At 38.0% G+C, this 21,672-nt stretch overlaps 1 protein-coding gene across 3 annotated transcripts in view; it reads left to right on the top strand.

The window, feature by feature from the left end:
- FAM172A (family with sequence similarity 172 member A) overlaps positions 1–21,672 on the top strand; it is a 265,625-nt gene that overhangs the window by 170,276 nt on the left and 73,677 nt on the right. For all 3 annotated transcript variants that reach the window (XM_027878113.1, XM_027878123.1, XM_027878104.1), the window contains exon 9: positions 19,578–19,694. In XM_027878113.1, coding sequence (XP_027733914.1) covers positions 19,578–19,694 — 117 coding nt within the window. The remainder of the gene's footprint in view (positions 1–19,577; positions 19,695–21,672) is intronic.

Genomic DNA, 21,672 nt, shown 5'->3' with positions numbered 1-21,672 from the left:
CAGAGGAGGGAATCGATAGAGCTTCCTTGTCTCCAGAAATGCTAATTTTCTGTCATGTCTGTATTTTTAGGAGAGGCTACTCTGAGCGTGATACAGACTGCTTAGCATCGGATTTAGTGGGGTTGCAGTTTTAGCCCTACTTTATTGCTGAAAGGGTAATGGGTAGTAGTGTTCTAACAATGGTGCACAATAAAGGCAAAACAATTAGAGTCATCCTGCTCTACAGACTCTCATGTTGCTTCCCAATGCCTTTTTTCCCCAGGAAAAAAAAAAAAAACCAAAGCAACTGTCCTATTTAAGTAGAGGCTAAATCCTTTTTTGGTTGGGCAAAACTGATTCTTAATGAATTGTGTAGCAATAATGATGGTTTATTATTTGCATTGCTTTGGATTGCACTTCTTTTGTATGTACTCAAAATATTTTTATATTTTGCGGTATTCTGCTAAGTACAATCTAAGTGAAAATTTTTGCTTTAATTGAGAAGCAAGTGCTACAGAAAGAAATAAATTTGAAATTTCAATCTCACTGCATTTGGTAGATTTGTGTGAATCTGTGGAAAAGGGCAGCAAGTCTGTAGTTTATAATTGCACAAAAATTAAATTTAGTTATATAATGCACATTTCTCAAGATACCTTATTTTGAATTAAAAAAAATCTTTCTGCCTTCTGTTTCCCTTTCATACAGACTAAAGTAACTTTTCACAGTATAAACAAATATTTCTAAATCAGGTAGTTCAGGAGACGCATCCTGTAGGGAAAAGCATCTGCCTGTATTTAGTAAGCCAAATGCATACATGCATACGCCACAGTGTGCTGTTCTGTGCATTGCCCTGCATAACATCTAATACATCTCCACATGGAATTACATGTTGTACATAGTATTGGTATAAAATTTGTAATAAGTTTTAGTGGACTAATTTTCTGTATCATCAAAGACATATTGATGCTGGTAGTGCAAGATGTGTGTTTCAGTCCTTCTCTGCTTCCCCCTGACCTCTTTCAGATCGACGCACTCCCGTTCAATTACTCCCCTTTCACCCAAATGTATCCCAAGTGAAACTTCCCATCCTGTCAGCAGCAAACACTTGGTGCGTGCCCTTGCACAACAGCCTGCATCCATCTCTCGCCTCCCTTTGCTGCTAAGCCAGTGCACCCCAGCCACCTGCTTCAAACAGCAGAAGTGCCCAGGTCCCAGAAAAAACCTCCACTTTGATTTTAACCCCCCTTGAAGTGCAGAGATAATGACTAATGCTGAGGGGACGTCAGTCTTATAGTTCCTCTTTTCTTTTGCTAGTGTCACTCATGCCACACAGATGCCCGCGCGGGGCTGCTCCTTGTTCGTGCGCTCCCTGTACTCAAGCGAGCAGTTCATGGCCTGAGCTTTGGGTAAATAACAACTGCTTTTCTCTGCAAAATTAACTTTTGCCAGCCAGCCTAAAGTGTAACCTTGTGTCATATTTTCTGCAGTAGGTTGACATCCTCAGGCATGAGGGATCAAATGGTGCTACGGCAAGCAACTTTGTCTTTTCCTTAAAATAGCTGTTAGCATCATTGTGTGTGACAGGGGAAAATAATAAAAATTTTCTTAATATTTGTAGTATCTAATTGTACTTTTGCCTTCCACCTCCTGCACTGTTTTTTACTGACCTGAACCATGCTGAGGTTTAGGGTGGGCTCCCCAGGTGGCAGCACCGTCTCCTAAAACAATATTTATTGATAAAATATCTATAGATGCAGCATCTGCTGTAAATGCAGTTAAATGGTGCTAACTTTTCCAGAATGCTAAATCACTGCTAAAATCAAATGACAGAATCTTCTAAATCCATTTTTATTTGGCTCAGTTCTGATATTAAGCCTAAATGTATATATTGCATTTAGAGATTTTAATGAATCTTACACTGTTAAACTTTTATCGGCAATTGTACCATAATGGTTATTTTAAGATATCTAAATATGTAAGTACTGTCATTCCAAACCTCGTGTTTCCAAGCATTTATCTCTTGAATTAATATGTATTTGCCATCTTCAACTTAAACAGGAATCAGTTTATAATGTGTGTTGTAGTCTTTTCCTAAAAGCCTAATTATGTACATTTCTTTCTAAAGTGCAAGGATGAGAATAAATGTGTATTAATGCTTTAGATGAAAAAACAGAATACAAACATCTTGTGATCTGCATATATTTATAAATAGTCACACTTTTTATGCAAATGAAATTGTCAGGCTTCAAATTCTTATTTTTTTTTTTACACTGTTAGAAGACTGGCTTATTTGACATTTCCTTTAGGTGTTTTTATAGAGTTCATGACTTTTTCCATGCACCTAAAACTGGTGACATTCCGTATTTTCTTTTATATGTTTTGTCTTTGTTTCCTTATTTTATTCCCTATACTTCATGGAAGATGAGAATGCTAATGAACATATGACGTATACCATCGTTCACAGTATGAACAGATAGCTTTCTGTCTTTGTTGAATGTTTATGCTGTAAAATGAAAAATTAAACAGTCCCAGCATTGTAATTTCAGTTTAAATAAAACACCTACTGAAGTTTTGTAGAATTTTTCCCACCAGAGATAAATTACTGAGAGTGTGGGGAGACTATTTGTATATCCAAAGAGTAAAGCTTGAGGTAATTTGCTAGAAGACATAAAAGTTATCTTAGAAAATTGTTGATACTGGACTGTAATATAAGTCCAAATAGCGTTAACCTTCAATTAACAAAAAAGGGGGGAAAGGTGTCAGAACACTCACTATAGGTTTAATTGTAATTTATGATGGATTCAAAATCTTCTGTCTCTGTTCTGGCCACTCCAATTTAGCCCTTCAGGCCGTGCTGCCCGTATTGTGTATTCAGCAGTTCCTGTTCGACATCTTCACAGTGAGTGATTTTGCTGGGCTTTCTGACACCCGCTTTCATGCATGGTCTGCTACTTCAGACTGAAATGTGGGGGGTTTTTTTTGAGCTGCCTGCAATATTAAAAATGCCTCGGACATGTCAGGCTCAGTGCGTGTGTGTGTGTGCACGTGTACGTGCGCATATACATGGGCACAGAATAGTAAGTGAATACACTTGTGGACGCACAAGCGCCGCTGTGCAGGGGTGCAGGATGCGGGGTCGCCTTCCACGTAACATCCCTGTGCGCGGTCACCCACCCGCGCGGAGACATATCCCGCGCCCACGCGCGCACAAGTGTGTGATGTTCCCTCTCCCGCGGGCGGTCCCCGCGATGCTGCGCGGGGGGGTCTCGGCAGCCGGTGACACTAGAGGGCACTGCTTGCCGTAGGTTGCAGCTTCCTTTTGGGACAGCGAACAGAACTCTGCTGAATTCCTTAATCTTACTTTAATTAACAGTTGAATTCTTATTAGAAAGCCTAGGCTGTTTAATTTGTTGTTGTTTTGATTTTAGCATTGTGTTAATATCGTGGATGGAGTCATCACCACTCACAAAAAAATGCAGAATCAATTGTCCTAAACAGTAACAATTTTATTTAAAAAAAACCCTACCAAACAAACCAAACAAAACCAAACAAAACCAACCAAACAAAAAAACCCACAAAACAAAACGCAACAACAACCAAAAAATTCACCAACTTGAAATGTTATTCTTGGCAAAGCCAGAAGGCTGAGTTTGCCCAGCAATGGGGTTTAGATCCCTTGCCAGCTGTGCTTTGAGCCAGCAAGTGTGATGCACAACGTTAGAAATGCGTCAGGGAGAGTCTTGACGAGTAAGGGTGATTTATTTCAGCAAAGGTCAAGAGAAAGATAAGGAGAGGACATGAATAGGAAATTTAAAGAGTCCATCTTCTGTATGTGTAAAACATGTATCATTTACATTACTATTGGAAAAATGTTTCTCAATTACAGAATACTAAATCACCTGAAGTGCTGCTCCAAGTTCAAATGTTTCTTCTTTATCAGTTCATTTATTTTGGATGGGAGTTACAAAAGAGGTGGAATAATCAGGTTAATCAGGCTAATAAAACCAGCCATCATTTCACAAGTATCAGAAAATTAATACCAGTTTTAGACATGTTATCAAAATAAGGACAACTAAGCTCAGTGTTAAAGCACCAAGCACTGCTGTTAGCTTGCCCATGTCATCTGCAGTTGGCAGAGCACTGTAAGGAGTGCTGTGGGCTGAACAGGTTCGAAAATTTTCTTTTCTATGAAATTCCAGCACTCAAGTTCAAGAAATTAAATCCTGCGGTTTTAAGCTGTTCATTGCTTAAGCTATGATTTGGGATCAGGCCCTGTATCGAATCTTTGTTTTGTTATGTCTTCCTGGTGTTTAGCCTGATTATTTCTTTCTGGTTAAGTGTTGATGACTTCCAGTGAGTGTTTAAATTTTCTCACACCAAGTATTCATAAATGTGTGTAGTTAACAGCTGGATTGCCTGATCCCTGTAAATGACCTGATAGTTGAGGTGACAGCTATTTGGTTTAAATAAAGGTTTTTCCACATACAAGTTCTAGATTTAAGATGTTCAAAACATGATTGTCCTAAATAGGAAAAGTAATTTTTTAATAAACTTCTAAAGTACTGTTCTAGCCAGAATTCGACACCATTAAAAGGCAAGCCAGTATAACAATAGGTTGTGTTTTGTGCTTAGTGAATTGAAAGGATTGTGTTTTAGTCCAGAATAATTACTTGCAAATGTTAAAGTGATTTTGAGCCATCCCAGTTCTGCGCAATGTCTTTTTAAACAGTGATGTGAGTATACATCTTTCTCAAAAACTCTTCTGGAAGTTATTCTTCAACTCCAGAGGACAGTGTAGTATGTTAATGATAAATATGTAGGTTTTCTAATTAGTTCTGTATGATCATGGAATATCTTGGACAGTCTGGTTGCCCACCCGATGTTTAGTAAGAGATCTGTCAGTTAAGAAGAGCAAGCATCACCTAGTTTTGCTTTACCAGTTCATAACCAAAAAGAAATAAAATAGATGTTTAATCAATACAGAACAACTCTTTTTGCATTCACCATTTGGTAATTTGAAATCTTATTTTGTACGTACTAATGGTCTATAAGCAGTGAGATGCCAGAACTGCTGTAATAGGATTTTTCCCCTCCTGGCAGGATGTTGCTTATGGCTATAAAAAGTTAATTTGAGATCCTGATACACTTGCATTAATTTTTGAGACGTTGGTTGAGTGTAGCACAGCAAAGAAAAATACGAACACTGCACAGCTACAGTGTAGCTACTTGTTTATTACTTCTAACAAAAGGAAGATTGTTAACATGCAGGCCACAATGACTAGGAAAAGAAAAAGGTAGGAAACTGGCAGTAAAGGTCTCCCAGATTTCTTCCGGAGTGTCTTTAGAAGAGAAACAAGGAGAAAAAGGAGAAACATTGTCTCCTAAAGGCAATTTAAATGGGTCTTGGCATACTTGGGAGATCCTGTTTGTGCATTAGTATAATATTTGACAATGAAATTATAGCACATATCAAACCTTCCTGCTTCTGAATGAGGAAAAAAATCTTTGTGATTGTATGATTTACGTAGGAAAAAAAAGTGATTTAGATTCTTATACGCACCATACTTCAGTAATGTGTTTATATTCTTTGGAGTATTTGCTGACAAAAGGAGCATGTTGTCTCTTCATTTGCTGGTGAGGGATCTGTTGACTCCACAGCTATGTAAAAACCACTCATCAGCACCTATTTTAATCAGCAAGAACTTTACTATAAATCATTATCGAAAAAAGCATTGTGCTACACTTTTATACCAATACATTTATTTTGAAATTAATAGGGAAAAATAATACAGAGCTTGTGCTTGAGATGGGCTAATAAGCGTGCCCATGAGACTTTCCTTTTCAAGCACTAAATGAAAGCTTTTGCATTGCTAACAGGCTACAAAAGTTGCTTAGGTAATAAGACTCTTTTTCTCTTATCAGTAAAAAAGAAAAGGGGAGGGATGGGATGGCTCAAGGGATTGGTAATCAGATTACAAAGTCTTTCACTTCTAGGTCACTGGTTCAAATCTGTCCCCTGTTTAGTAGTGACCAAAAGCTGTTCCCATCTGATGGCTTTTCAGTAGCCTTTGTGCAATTCATGAATGATCTATATCCAATGCTTGGTGAAAATCACTCCTAGCCATTGCATTGGGAGTCTCAACTGAAACCCTTTAAGTAGGAATAAATGACCTGTTCATGCATTGAAGGGTTTGTTGGGTTTATTTTCCAGAAGATAATTTTAATAAGTTACTGGAGCAGTGCAGCTGAATCTGCACTGTCACAGCTGCTCTGGGCTACAACAGCAGACCTTGCTTTTCAGCACTGACACCGTCACTTCCCATTAGCATTGCTTCGTAAAAAGTTTTTACCAGCTTACTCAACAATTGGACTGATATCTCTTAATTTGAGCCACATGGTATCATTCCAATCTATTTTCATATTAGGCTAGATGTTAGATTAGATAAAATCATAATTGAAAGAAACCTGAGAAATAAAAAGACAGTTACTAAATTCATCTTAGAAGAAATACCATACTTATTAATAAAGTTGATTTTGTCAGATAGAGCGTGAAAACATTTTTATTGATAATTTTAGTGCTGCAGTAATGCTGTGGAAGCTGTGAGACTGCAAATTCAGTGGATTCTCATGCTGTATGTGACTTAGACCACTACAGTTTGCTCAGATAAATGTTGGAATAGCTTTATAAATTAAAAACAAGGGAAGACAGAAAATCTCCCAGTACCTGGAAAAAAAAAAGCCCTTGCAAGCTTACATTTTCCAGTACTGTCTCTTATGGGTGCTTACTGTCTGATAATTAAATAAAGGGCTTACGGACTTTGCTCTTGTCAGCATTTTGCAGTACTATTTTCCTTAAGGTAGAGGTATGCTAGAGGACAGTTGCTATAAAGGGAATGTAATTTGTAGTTCATTAGTATATGAACCTGAAAAGATGACTCTCTGCTATATACTCATTTCTGTGTAAATCACTGTGACAATTTAGAGACGTGTTAATGTCCATAGAGATGCATATAACCCATTTTAAAACTATGACTTTTTCCCTAAAACCAGCAAAAGTAAGACTGTATTTCTTCTGAGACAACAGGCATGCCACAAAAATGATGCAGTAGATTTTTGCAGTAAATTTATACAGAACTAGGTATTTCATCAAACCTAAATGCCCTCACTGGATCAAATGAGTCCTATCAGCCACCTCGTGTAAACTTTGGAGTTTGCTGATAACACCTCAGTCTGGAAAAATAAAACACATGCACATGCTGAGCAGAGCTTGCTGGGTACCAGCAAGTGGGAGGAACATTTAGCACAGGGCTGGCACAAGTCTTTGCTCTCCCAAGAACACATCCTTCAGTGCTGGCAGTAATCTGCCTAACATGATTATAACTTCACCTTTGAAACCTAAGCTGGAAGAGTGTGCTGTGATAAAACCTGTGTACTGCAACATATATTCATATCCATGTTTTGCAAGAATGGCTCAGGTGGGATTTACTGCCACTGTTTTCACACTTGGTCTTCCACAGCCAAGCTAGCTGGCCTGCAATGTAATATGATTCCCTCTGGAAACTGCAGCAAGTGCAGAAAAAGAAAATCCCATACAATGTATTTATGATCCAAAACACAAAATTCTCACCTAATAATGCATTGGTATCAGATGCTTCAGAGACCTGTGGGACATGGAGCAACTCTTGTGGTGTCCCACCAAAAAGCTCAGGCTGTCTCAGCTCCTGCAGGAGCAATGTGTCTCCTTGTCGTAGTGTCAGAGTGTTTTGTGAGCTGTTCGTAATGTTTGCCTCAAGCTTACTTGCACCTATATCTCTGGACCTGTTAGCAGGATAGGAGAAGGAGTAGGATTTAAAATCAGCAATATAAGAGGTGAGGGTGAAATGGACTGCTAGCTTCACAGGGCTGTTTGGTCCAGGAGCACAGGTTTGTAAGCCAAAGCCATTCATTTCAGAAGTTCACAAAAAGGTTATGGGGGGGGGAAATAATCGGAAAACATTGGCAGCACAGCTGTTGTTAAGCTCGAGAAAGCTTCCTTTCGAGTCTGGCATGAACCTTCGCGCCCTTTCCACAGGGAAGGCTGGTTTTGTTCCAGTGCTTAGCTTAGGTCCTCTGCTCAGAGGTGGCACCAGGATATGTTAGGAGTGGGCAGACCCAGGGTGGGTTCAGCAGAGTAAAGTTTGTCTATATTTCAGGGGGTTTTGTGAGTTCAATTATTAGTTTGGAAAAGAATTTGGTTAAACTGAGATAACCTCCCAGCAAGGCATTTTTCCTGGTGTAATGATGCTTTTTGTGAAGTTTAAAAGGACTTTTATGTGGCTGTAAGTGCATGCATATAGATTGAACTGTGATTTAGTACTCTGTGTGTTTCTAAACTGTGTTAAGAACTGATGCACTCCTTTGCTACACCCCCTCCCAAAGCGTGTAGAAGCCTTCAAGGTCTGATGAATGGACTTATTTACTTAAATACTGGATGTGTGGCTGGGATGTCATCCTTTTAGGAGGACAGATAGGGATACTGAAGGTCCCAGAGATGGGAACTGTGAAGTGTATTTGGTTCATGATCCAGTTATGCAACAACTTTCAACTGATGGTGTGATACAGCCAGATTGCTTGTGCAAGTGGGTTGCTCATTGGACTCTGCTCTGCCCTGCATAAGCTGTGGTGGTCCCAGTGCTGGTAGTGAAATAAAGACATGGAAAGCTTGTCCTGGTTTGTTTCATCAGTGAAGAGAAGTGGAGGAAAAGGAGCAGAAATAAAGCTTGCAATTGCTTTGTTTTTTAGCGTTGTTTATGAACCTTATGAGATCAGAGGGTCATGGGGAGTATCTTGCTAGTGATGTGTAATGGTTTGGAAATAAACACCAGGGGTGGCTCCAGCTGCCTTTGATCTAACTAAATGGCTATTATGTATATTCTATTTAACTTATCTTAAAATTAGGCAGAAGAGCATACAGGAATGCTTCTCTGTATGCTAGATGCTTAAACTTCCAACTGCGTGTTCACGACCAAACAAAAGAAAATGGTTCTCTCTAAAGGAGCTTATAATTTTGGTAGATATATAACACAAAGCAGGCATGAAATGCTGTGGGAAAGAGGGACTGACTTCCTCCCTTATCTCATGTTTTTAACATTTTAAATTTTTACTGATGAGGGCCAGAATTTGTAGATTTCACTCAGTGTGTTTTGCTTTCCATGATATCTCTGAATTCACTTTTTTTTTTAAGTAGGACCTCTTAAGTAGGAAATTATGAGCCCTTAACTTAAGAAGATGGGCAAGTAGTTGAATGCACAACAGGCCTTTCTTCAAAGTACACTGACCAGAAACTGTGGACAGTGTGTACAGAAAGTTTAGCAGGCATTGCTTTTGCTTTAGTATAGTGGTGGCTGATTTTCACTGTCCTGTGGCATCCTGACAAGTTCACTGAAGACCTCGTGGTCATAAGACAAGGCAGCTATTTCTTTAAGTCCTACCTGGAGGACCAGAGACATTTACCATAGCAGCTCTGCCTGCTTCTTCTGCAGTGAGAGTGGAGGGTTGCCCAATGCTCCCCATGCCATCCCAGCTTGCCCACTGGTGTAGTCTGGTTTCAGGAGCCAGCCTGGTTTCAGCGTCGCCTGGCTCATAGCTACAGGAAAGTCTGGGTCTGGCAATCTGAGTGCAACCACCAAAGTCTGATACAAAATTTTCGGGAGGACTTTTCTGTTTCCTAACAACCTTGAAAATAAACATGCAACACTCTTAACATGCCAGTCTGTCTACGAGGCTTTTGAGCACAAGAGTTTGGGTTATTTCACCAAGGAAGAACTCTATGTGCTGAATGAGTACACTCCTACTTGGGAAGCTGGGAATATTTGGTGCTTTTGTGCAGCATCCATTGTCCTCACACTCAGGCACAACAGCAAATGACAGCATTCATTATGCTAAGGAATGACACTCCTTGTTCTTTTGTTACCTGGCATCACTTCATTTAGTGGTGTCATAAGTAGTGGAGGGTGATTTGTGGTGTTTGATGAGCAGGCTTGTGCTGAGGGCAATGCAGAGCAAGTAGCACACACCACTCTCCTAGAGGATTACTCAGAAGTCAGGTTAGTGCAAGATCACCAAACAGGCCAGAAGGAGGAACACAAAAAGACTTCATGGCAGTGAGATAGCATCCCAGATCCCTGCCACATTTCTGTGTCCAAGGATGCTATGGTGGAAATTGTATGTTGCTGGAGTGTTGTGGCTTTCCAGACCTGATGGAGAGCAGGTCCATGCCCAGGTCTCTGAAGGGTGGGTCTCTGGGTTTCCTTTGCCAGTATAGCTGTGACTGATGGCTACCGGCACAGGACATGGACCAGACATATGAATGTGTGCTGTTCTGTCCTCTGAATTGGAAGATCTTTTCCTATATCATCTATTTAGTTAGTTTTTTTCTGTTATATAAAACTGTATTTTACATAGTTGTACATCTTTTAGGCTAGTTCATAAAACCCTTCAGCATATGAAAGATTTTCTCCTCCATGAATGCTTCTTAGCCATCTCATGAGTGGGTGGAAAACCTTATTTCGTATCTGATGGCTTGTCCAGTGCCTGATAAATAAGGCTGATTAAAAAAAAAAAAATTATCCAGTGTTTTTCCTTCTGCTTTACTGTTTTTTTCAGACTTTGAAGATGTCGGTTATATTGGGGTTGAAACTAGATGTTCTCTAAAACGTCCCTTCCAATCCAAACGATTCTGTGATTCTATGATATTGTGGTCTGCTTTGTATGATTTGGGCTTCTGCCACATATGCGCATACTCTTTTGGTGAAGGAGTGTGCATGCAGCAGCAGCATTTTAATGGGAAAGAAGAGGGAATCTGCTATGCCACTCTTTTAGCAGTCTGCAATAACAAATCACAATTTTTCATTCCCTAACCACAAGGAAAGTTAGCTCCATGAATTTGTGTGACCTCAGAAGCTTCAGTTTACATACCCTGTTGCTTCAGAGGCCTTGTCTGTGGAAAGACTTTTCCTTTCTGAAGTTACTTGGAGGTTGCAAGAGTTGAAGCTGAGGCTTCAAAGGACAGGAAAAGTACGTATTGTCTTATCATCTGGCTGAAGTGGAAACCAGCTGTCTGTGTTTAAGTAACAAGGGTGTCAGACTTCATGGCCATCTGTGAGATGCTGAACTTATGACTCACCTTTTCTTGTTTTCTGTTTTTTTTTTTTTTTTTTTTTTTTTTTTTTTTTTTTTTTTTTTTTTTTTTTTTTTTTTTTTTTTTTTTTTTTTTTTTTTTTTTTTTTTTTTTTTTTTTTTTTTTTTTTTTTTTTTTTTTTTTTTTTTTTTTTTTTTTTTTTTTTTTTAAAGTCTGGCCTCCTAATAAAAATTAATACATAGGCTGAAATGTTTGTGTACACCTATGATAAAAGTGGGGAAATTTCCTAAATAAATGATAGGTCCACAGCCAACATCTAGATTTTAAACCAGTGCAGTACTCTCTGTTTCTCTCAATATAGAATGAAACAAGGAACCTGGCTATTTCCTTGAAAAATGCACCAGCATGAGATTTGCATAAAGCTGTAATAAAAGTTTTCCATGTACCATTCAAACAGAGGCAATGAAGAAGTAATGCCATTTTACTCTGTTGTATTTGATACTTAACATGTAAAAACAGTTATTTACTTGATTGTTTCACATTCATTTCACTCATAAGATTGTTCACCTGTAAACTGAGTTCTGGATTTACACATTTATTGAAACATGAGAAAATTACTTTCATAACTTACTCCAGGCCATGTTTTTTATTAGATATGAACCATTACCTTCATAATGGTAAAATATCAAAACAAAACTCCAACCCCTTGTATCATTTAAGTTCCAAGCCTAGTCTGTTATTAGTTGTGTTACACACTGATTGTCAGTAGCAGTTTATTTCAACTAATTTGTCATCTCAAATATTTAGGGTCACTGTAGTTTATTTAGCTTTGTTTGAGTAAGAAAAATTCCAAGAACCTACTTATTCTGGCTCAAAGCTTTTAGAGGTTTTCACCCCACATGATGCAAAACAGAAACCCAGTAAGATGGTCTGAGAGTAAACAACTAGTTTTAGTAACCCATTTTGTATGCATACAATGTTTTTAGATACAGTAAAGCTGGTCCACTGTTATTTAGATGGCGTTCAGCTCAAGCAAGTACCTTAGGAAGAAGAACCTGGTGTGTGAAGGGTTTATTTCTGTCCAGCCCTGCTTCTTATTCCATCTGAAATCACTCAAAGAAACAACTGAAGAGAGGCTGACGAGGCTTGAAGCTCTGGGGCTGAAAAGAGTGGCGATTTAGAGCCAGACTGGGGAGCAGATGAGTGTCTTTGCCCTGGAGCATTTGCATCCCTCAGATGGGTGGACCAGATGGCTGAGGTTGGTATCAGCATCAACAACCCAGCTTCTATCTGCTGCCACCATTCAGTGGAGCCTGTACAAGCTGCGAGCTACTGCAGTGAATCTGACAGACAGCTCCTGGAGGAGTCATCATAACTCAGTCATCTGTCTGCACCCTAAGACCCTTCTCCTCCCTAGTCTGGAGATGCCTACAATTCCTGCCAATAGCAAGAAAACTGGTGGGTTTTGAAAACTTACCAATATTTGCTCAGTGGTAGGTCTCAGGCAGCGTTTAGCACCTTGCTCAGGTGTGACTGGGTGCCTCTGATAAAATGTGAGTTGGGCATCACTGCTGGGGGTCAACTGTGCACCAACTGCTCTTAAATGCTGCTAACTGTCCTAATGGCTTCACAGTCAGGCTGGAAGTCTGGCACCTGACCTACATTTAAACAAGGAAATGTGCTCAAAATGATGGCTTGTGGTTTCTCCATGCCCAGAGCTGACTAGGGCTGTGAAGATCCTTGTGAAAGCTAAGCTCAGGATAGCCAGTCTAGGGCAAGGGGCTGAGGATACTCCCAATTTCAAGCAGAGACATGTCATTTAGAGATGGGATGCAACCTCCTATGAGAAATGCTCCTGCATGTCTGTTAAGACGCTGCTGCTTACACTGATGCATGGTAAATCCAGACTAACAAAGGTCCTCTGCTGTGCCAGAGTTTTAGGCGTGATCACACACTTGCATTATCTTGCACTACCCAAATCCAAATTAACTGTGGGTACAAAATGAAATAGATTAGTGAACTATGTGGACTGTTCAAGCATGGTTTTCCTGTAGTGTACGTACCCAAGCTACCTTTAAACAACCCAGCTTGAGCATCAGATGCTCCTCAGCATTAGCTGTGCCAAATACTGCACACGCTAATTTTGGACGCTACATGGCAGCTTAAGCAGACCCTTGTGGAGCTCCACATTCCTAAGACCAGACTTGTTTTTATTTCATATATAAGAGGAAAACCAACAGCTGACTGCTCCTGTCAGCAACGTAGGAACATTAACACTTGCACTGATTAGGCTTCATGTTCTTGTCCTGGATGAGATAGGTGGAAGCTGCTGACCCTTCAAAACTTGATTTTCATGTCAGTGAGAATACCCCAGTTCCGATCTCCAATTCTGGGACGGACAGCAGACTCCTGCTGTCAGGAGGCAGTCCCAACTGGCTGACTCCAGGTAGGCTTAGCTGCTCCAGACCTCCTTTTCTGACCATCACTGCAGTTCTCCAGCAGTGCAAAGGCTAATATCTCAGCAACGTCCACTACTGAAGTGTCTAGAGATGCAGCAAAAATGGGATTAGCTTTTGTTTGCTTTAGCCGAGCTTTTGGTAGGAGGAGCTTCACCAAACCCTCTTGTCCAATTTTGGTCTGCAAGGAAATTATCTGCAGAATGCCAAAATTTTGTGTTTCAGATGGTGCAGGGTGCCTCTGCTACCAGATTGGTTTGGTTTGGTCTGTTGTGGGTAAGATGTAGCAGACCTGTTCAAAGATTTCTACTGCTGTGGTACCATACCAGTTTATGTTATGTAATGGGCTTTCCACTGAACTGTCACGCTTCGTTTTTGCTAGACAAATTGCGGGGAGATTTGTGAGGTGAGCCAAATTTCCTATCTGTAGCCCTGTCACACACCTAAATCACCCATGTTTGGGAACTTGGTGTTCCCCACATTATTACAGGTCCCCAAAGGCTTTTCTCTTGTAAGCTCCCTGTCATGACACGCTAGGGTCAAGAGAAGTGGGAGAATTGCATTATTATTTAGTTAATAAATAATAATAATTAATAGAAAATTATTTAATGAAGCTGAGGCCTAAGGCTTTTGTATGAGAGAGCCATGAGTGTTGTTTCCACTCTTCACAAATATTATCAGCAGAATTTTGTGTACAGGTTTTTTTCAGTTTTCAAGGGTTTTTATGACCCCTACACTTTTTTAATCTTGAGTTATGTTAAATTTAAATATTTTCATAGTCATGATTAATTTTAAGAACGTACAGCCCCAATGTAGAGTGTGTGCAGAAATTTTCAGTACAAGTTCTGCAACAGAAATTATTTAACAGTGTGAACTGTGATGAGTCCTAGACTCCAGACACTCTAAAGTAATCTGTTCTAATATGTTCATGCATTATTATTACTGTTGGAGTGTGGTTTATTGCTGTAGAAAAGTATCAGATTTGTAGAGGTAATATCCAATAGATCTTTGAACAAAATATCAGAAAATACTTGTCTGTGGTTGTTCTGTGATTGTATCTGCGCAGATGTCTTCTTTCACTGTTTAAAAACTATTATATATCAGAGGCTTTGTCTACTGCAAGCATGGATTTTATCACATGTGAATTCATTTAGGAAAATTTATTGTTGTTGCTAATTGAAAATGAGAACTAGTGGAACTTTGGATTATTTATTACTTTGGCTTTGTGCTGTTCAAGTGTAGTTGCTCAGTAGTTCTAATCCCTAATTTAATATTTTATGAGGGCTTTAGGATCTAATTCCCTTTAAAGATGTGCAAAAACATGAGATTATTTCAGAAATTCAGGAATTCTATTCAGGAAGCAGTGAAAGGTCTTGGGAATCCCAGACCAACAAACTTGAACTACAGACATACATAATTACATACTTCCTGGTGAAGAATTTTTCTCAGCTGAGGAGAGGTTCAAGTGCTGCCATTCAGAGAGACCAGTTACTTGACATTAGTTAAAGGAGGGCTGAAGGGCACGTTGGAAGACTATAGACACGTAGCAAGCTCCAAGGAGAGCACTGAAGTTACCAAGAAAGAATCTGCAAGTCTTTTCAAAAGTGCTAAGTAAAAATTGTTCTCTTGCACACCATTCTTGTCACGTGATTTCTTCTCTCTTCCCATCTACCATTGCTTTTACAAATACTGCAGTGTCCAGCTGATGCTGTTTTAATCCATCAGAATTTCTTCCGCAAACTCATTACAGTTCTGGAAATTGTGGAGAATATTTGGACATGCATTTCTAGTTGTTTCCTGTAAAAGGAATTGAGTTTGCAGATGCCAAAACATCTTAAAGTTTCAAACCCCTATGATGGAACTAGAAACGATGGAGGAACTTGCATCAAAATTATATTGCTCCAAGCCAAATGCTTACTGTCAACATGGTTGCTAAAGCTCAGTGCATACCATGTAGACAATATGCCATGACTGAAATTGCAAGGGAAGACAGAGTAAGTAGCTAAAAAGTTTTTTTCAAAAGTTTAGGGGAATTAAAATTTGGGCACATTTTTTGTTTATTTTTCAATCCATTTTTCCTCATGGCTAATTATAAGCAACTCAGAAGAGTAAGTATTCCCCAAGTATGAAGTAATGGTTGTGGATTTGATTGTCTGAGCCTGTAAAAACAAACACCTAAAAATAAAATAATGCTTTAACTTCCTTTTACCTTTCTCAGAATTTTTAATTTTTAGCTGTTTTAAATACCTGTTAGAATAGATATAAAGGGTATGGAATCAATGCTGCAAGGATTTACTCTGACAGGCTTTAGAATTAAAGTCTAATTGGGATAATCATAGATGTTCGTGTTTGCAAGATCAGATTTCTGAGTTCACTGTTATGGCAAGGATGCTTTCATTTGACAAGGGTGTTACACTATGAAATATATACCAAAGGTATATTTTATCATCTGTGCCAGTTATATATACATGCTAAATATGCTGTGTATGTATTGTATGTATGAGGCTGTTTTATATACATACACCACAGATAATAAAGATATCATCCTTTTGTCATGAAAAGGTTATGATAACTGTAGTATAAACTTACAGAGGATTGCTCTCTGACTTTACAGACAGATTAGCAGTAGAATACTTATTAATTTGACCAATAAATAAGTAATTATTATCTAATACTTTAAGGAGTGCATTTTAGGGAATTTCAAGTTCTTGCTTATATAACTTAGAGCTGAACACTTCTGCAACTAGGTAACTGACATTTTCCCTTCCAAAGTGAAGGAACTAATTTTCAACCACTGGTATAGAGAAGACTTTGAAAAGGATGCTTGAATGCCTTCTTGTTTCAGTGAAAACTGGTCTATAACTTGTCCTTCTAAGGGAATCAAAAGACATAGTGTTGATATATGGTTAATAAGTTACAAAATCAAACTTTACTATGACTACAAAGAGGAATACAAGAGCAAAGGTAAAATGGAAATGCCTACAGAGAGGAAATTGTTGGGAAATTCTAAAGCATCCAGAGTGGTGGGTTGAGTGATGTGGTAATACAGGAGAACCAGTTTACATAACAGAGAAGTGCCAGCTTACCTACTTCTGGAAGTAATGGAATTATTGGAAGAAGGAGTGTAATGACAGAGTGAGTGGAGCTGTAAACCATCCAATGAAGGAGTTCAAAGAGAAATGTCTTCTCACAAAATCTATTCAGCTAAGAATAATTTAAGGTTTGAAAATGGGCATTGAGCAGGAAATTAAATAATTCCTAGGTTGTGAAAACCTCCTCTCTATGAAATTTACTAATATACAAAGAGTATAAGGCATAAAATGAACTTCAGACAAAATCTGTAGGCCTTTGTTTCACTAAAAAAAACCTTATTCTGAAAAAAATTCCTAATTTTTGTTACTTTTAGTAGCCTGTGGTCTATTAAATATCTTCAGTTTTATTATGTTCGCCTCAAAAGACTGTACAGACTGCATGCAATAAAATTAGTCTTGTGAATTGTGAATTTTGCATCCCATATCATCCTTCTCTTGGAATCTGGAACAATTCTGTATTTATATCAAATTTGAATGGCAGCTGGGTGCTACATTTTTTTTTCAATGTGAATATATTTTACTCTAACAAATTTATTCTGCTGACTTAATTTTTAAAATCTGTATTAATTCAAAACTGGTTTTAGAAAAGATAAGTATGTTTTAACTGTGAGCTATCCATCCATTCAATCTTTAGCTTTTGCTGAGTATTGAAGCATCTATGACCAAAAGCACATAGGCTTCTTGTGTCTTCTTGCTAGATAAATTATCATCCCTGATAAGAGGGTCTGTTTCTTAAGCTTAAACTGGATCTGTTCTCCTTGATTATTATTATCAGTGAATGTCCTGTTGTAGCAGGAAGCTTGAGCTGTTCTGATAGAAGCTAAAGTGTCCTAGGTTTGACATACTCTGTTGTGACATTTCTGTGTCACTTAAAGATGGACACGTTAGACTAGTTGTTTAAGTGAAGGTTATAGCCTTGATCCTTTCCCCACTTGATGTATTGTTTTTGTCTCTTTCTTTCTAAGTTGACTCATAAGGGCATGGATGCCTACCAAAACTTATTTCTTCTGGGCTGGATGTAAGAAAATCTGTAACTAAAGCTCAGTTAATCCCTTCGATCCCTCTTTGCTGCTGCATCCGTGAGACCTTATCCTGACCTTAGCACTGTGGCTGAGCTATCAAAAAACATCGCATTGTCAGTCTCAGTCTCTTTGCTGATCTTTATGAAGAGAATACCATTCTGCAGGCATCCTCAAAGCTGAATTGCAAGCACCAGGAGCATGTTGGGTATTGCATATTATTTCCTATATATCATATATGGTCTGAAAAGCAAAGACTGCATGTACCATATGAAGAAAGAGAAGGAAGAGATGGTGATCAATGGCTGCCAGTTCTTCCATGTGCTTAGGGAAATTAAGAATAGCAAACCTGAGCTAAATCTAGAAAGGAAAAACGGAACTGTTCATTTGTTTTTTCTTGGGATTTGAAGAAAAAGGTGATGTTCTTGATGAACTGGGTGACTAGTTTTTGAAACAGAAATACAGGACAATAGCTTGAGAGAAAACTGCTTTCCCAAAGCAGAACACATTTTTTAACTTTGATGGTCATTAGAAGTGCTTCTGAATACCAACCCTTCATGGAAGAAGTCATACTAGAAAAGTATGAACTGGTGATGATTTTAAGCTTCCTCTTGCTTATAATAATTCCAAATAATTGATAGGTATGCGGGTTTCAAGAACAGTAAAATTTTTGCACCTTTACTGTTTAGATCAGTGTTTTAGCCAAATGAGTGCTGGAATGCACAGCACTGGAACAGGAGTATTAGTACGTACAGTGTGTTTCAAAAACTTATTTTGATGTACAGCAGGGTTTAAAGCAAGTGGGGTGTGTATTGCTGACAAGTCTTCTTTTTATATATGGTCTTTTTCAAAGAACTTCTTGTCTGGTAAGAATTTGGAGCCACTCTTATGGCAAGGACATGGAACAGAGGGTTCGGAGGTACAGCCTGTATGCTGATAAGCAGTTATTAGAGCGTGAACAAAGAATACCTGGTTTTGGAAATGTTGTGTGTGTTGCATTTATACAAAAGGAAGCTTAAAAAACCCTATTAACTTTAGTGCATACGCAGTATAAAGACACTTGTTGCAAAATGCTGGTGTTATAAGTACAATTTATTATGCTTTCTTTGATCCAGTGTTACAAATTAGGGTCACTCATGTCAGGAGACTAAAACCTTTTTGTCTCTCTTTCATATCAAACTATTCTTTTCCAGTCCCTTTTATCTTGCAGAGCAGTGCTGAATTCCACAGCATCTTTGTCAGTTTGCTGGTGTTATTTGCAGCAATCATTTAATTGATTTTAGAACTGATATTATTCAGACATAATGTCATTTACAACAACAGAGGCTCTTTAATATCCTAAAAATATTGAGAGGCTTCAGTGTTAGCTGGGTAAGCATATGTATAAGAGAGACCACAAAGAATTTTGGGACCATGGTGTGAGTGCAAGATAGCCAAATTGGATAGAAAAAGAAAAAAAAAAAAAAAAAAACCAAGTCAAAGTAAGATTCTACATCAGAAAAACTACAGCAATCTACTGAAAATTAGTAGATGATAGTCATGAGTAGCTTACAGTGAACCACAGGTACCAGCTTCCCTGAAGCACTGAAATAGGAACTTGGAGAAGCTTGTAAAAGGTGTCCTCAGGGAATCTTCCATTTTTTCACTATGATACCTTTAATCCTAGAATTGTCAAACCACATGGAAAATAATAGGACTGAATAGTTCAGTCAGTTAAAAGTTAGTATTATTTCTCTTATCAAAAATATTAGGTGTTTCTAGAGCTGTTAGGATTTGTATAAACTTTAAAACAAGTGAAGTCAAGTACTGATTCTGTAGTGCTCTTTCTTTCTTTAATTTAAGATCATTATCTCTGACTAAGCAGACTCTATTCAATAGAAGGAATGAATTTTAATCCAATATTTTTTAACAGATGATTCAACGAGAGGCAGAAGTAAAGAATAAGGTAACTGCTGTGGCGTTGACAGACTCAGTTCACAATGTGTGGCATCAAGAAGTTGGAAAAACAATTCGAGAGTGGATGCGAGAGGTGAGGCCTATGTTTTTTTTAAGAGTTAGAGTATATACGTCCCTATGTGGCTCACTAAAGATGTCCATTTCTGTTGACCTTTTCTATTTTTTTTGCACGTGAAAGACAGCACATTAGAGGACTGAGGAAATCATATATCCATACCAGCCCCTAAAATAGCCAAGATTAAAGCCATTTCTGAACTTCAAAGTGAGCAGTCAAAATAATAAGAGCTAAGTCCAGTGTTTCTTCCTGCTGCATGACAATATAGAGACATACTAAGGCTGTCTGTGCAGTGCCTGATATCTGGACCAAAGTCCTGGGTGCACTCCATGTTCCTGGCTTGATCTGGCAGTGGTGGAAAAGCCCTTTTAAGCTCTTCATGACTCAGTTTGATGATTTGCACAGCTGGCAAAGTATCGTTTCTCTCAGCAGTTTTATGACATGTAATTACTTCTGTAGTGCTTAGAAGCTCTCATACTGAAGTATGGGGTACTGACATTTTAAAAATCATATTTTTTTAAGGGAGAGCAACTAAACTACTCTTTATGAGTCTTGTCCTCACCATGTCAGGCTCATCTCTATGTTTTTCTACATTCCCATGGCAGAACACTAAAATAATAGATGCACAGAGCAAATTTAAACTAGTTGCATCCTGAACTTTCTGTTAGACTTGACTTTTTCTCATGGATTTAGTGAAACTTTGTGTATAGAGTGCCTATTCCTGACTTAACCTTAAAGTTTTATAGGCCATGACTGATGGGAATAGAGAATCACCTGGGATGCAACCTGACAGTTCTGACTTAAATGTTAAAAATATAAAGAATGGTAATCCCTGTAGGCTTTGTCAGAGAAATCCCCATTTTTCTTTATGGGAAATCAAAACCTTAAAATATGTGTTATGTAGTAAAACTGAAATTTTAAATCCTGTAATTTGAATCTGACAACTCCATTTTTCTTTAAGCATTTAGTCTGAATAAGACAAGTGCATTACCTTTAATTTCATTTGCAGAAAGTAGATGTTAAAGAATACGTTAAATGATTAATGGCCTAAAAAGTGGATGGAGTGTCATAACTTACATTAGCATTAAAAATCTCCTATAAGAAAGAAGAATTTTACATATGTGAAATGTGGCTGAGTGGTATTAAGACTAGCGTATCACCTGGATATCTCTTACTTTAATCAGGTTTAAGGCTACTGGTAAAATGAATAATAATTAAAATATACACCTAATCGCTGCCTGTCTGTAGGGCTAATTGCTGTCATTGAAAGAATGAATTGTTAAAAAAGTAATTCTTCATTGGAGCTATCTCTCCTGTATCATTGCTGGCCTATTTTTAGTACCTATAGAAGTCATGATTTTTGAATTTATTAGGAGCTGTGATGAATGATAAAACAAATCATCCATTTACATATCTTGACACTGCTTTCGAGAATACTTATTTCTTACAGGCAAGTGTCACATTGTATATAAAAGCTAGTTAATTGTGTGCTAATCTTCTGTATTATCTCCAGCTCTCTGATGTAGTGTTCTATCAGTAGTTAATATTAATTTTACTTATTTCAAATTATTGTAATACTTCATAAAAATTCTACTTCTTTTATAATTTCTACCATCTTACATTTGCAATTTCACATTCAGCTGTTAATTAAAATTATACATGCAAATTGTAAAAATGTATAATACTTTCCTACTTTAAACCTGAAAACCTTTGTGAAATACTTCCATTTTAACCATTTTTTACTAAAAAAGTTATATTACTGAATAGTGTGTTTGTTGTTTTTTTTTTTTTTTCTAGTGAGTTCAATAGTTTCATTGATCTACTGTTTCTTACAAAAATCTGCCATGCTTTGTGAACTTCACTTTCTAATCTCATACAGCAACCCTTCCTTTATGTTGTTCCTGCTCTCCCTGGTCCCAGAACAGTAGGGTTGCCTTGACAAATCTATTCAAAAGCCATTCCTTGCCCTTTATTGGTGGGGACTGAAGCCTTTGAA

This window comes from Empidonax traillii, unplaced genomic scaffold (assembly GCF_003031625.1).
Source record: "Empidonax traillii isolate 1590-97213 ecotype Southwest subspecies unplaced genomic scaffold, ASM303162v1 scaffold4:size3804566, whole genome shotgun sequence".
In the NCBI taxonomy this organism is placed as follows: Eukaryota; Metazoa; Chordata; class Aves; order Passeriformes; family Tyrannidae; genus Empidonax; species Empidonax traillii.
The sequence above is the reverse complement of the archived record's forward strand: the minus strand, read 5'-3'. Positions and strand labels throughout refer to the sequence as shown.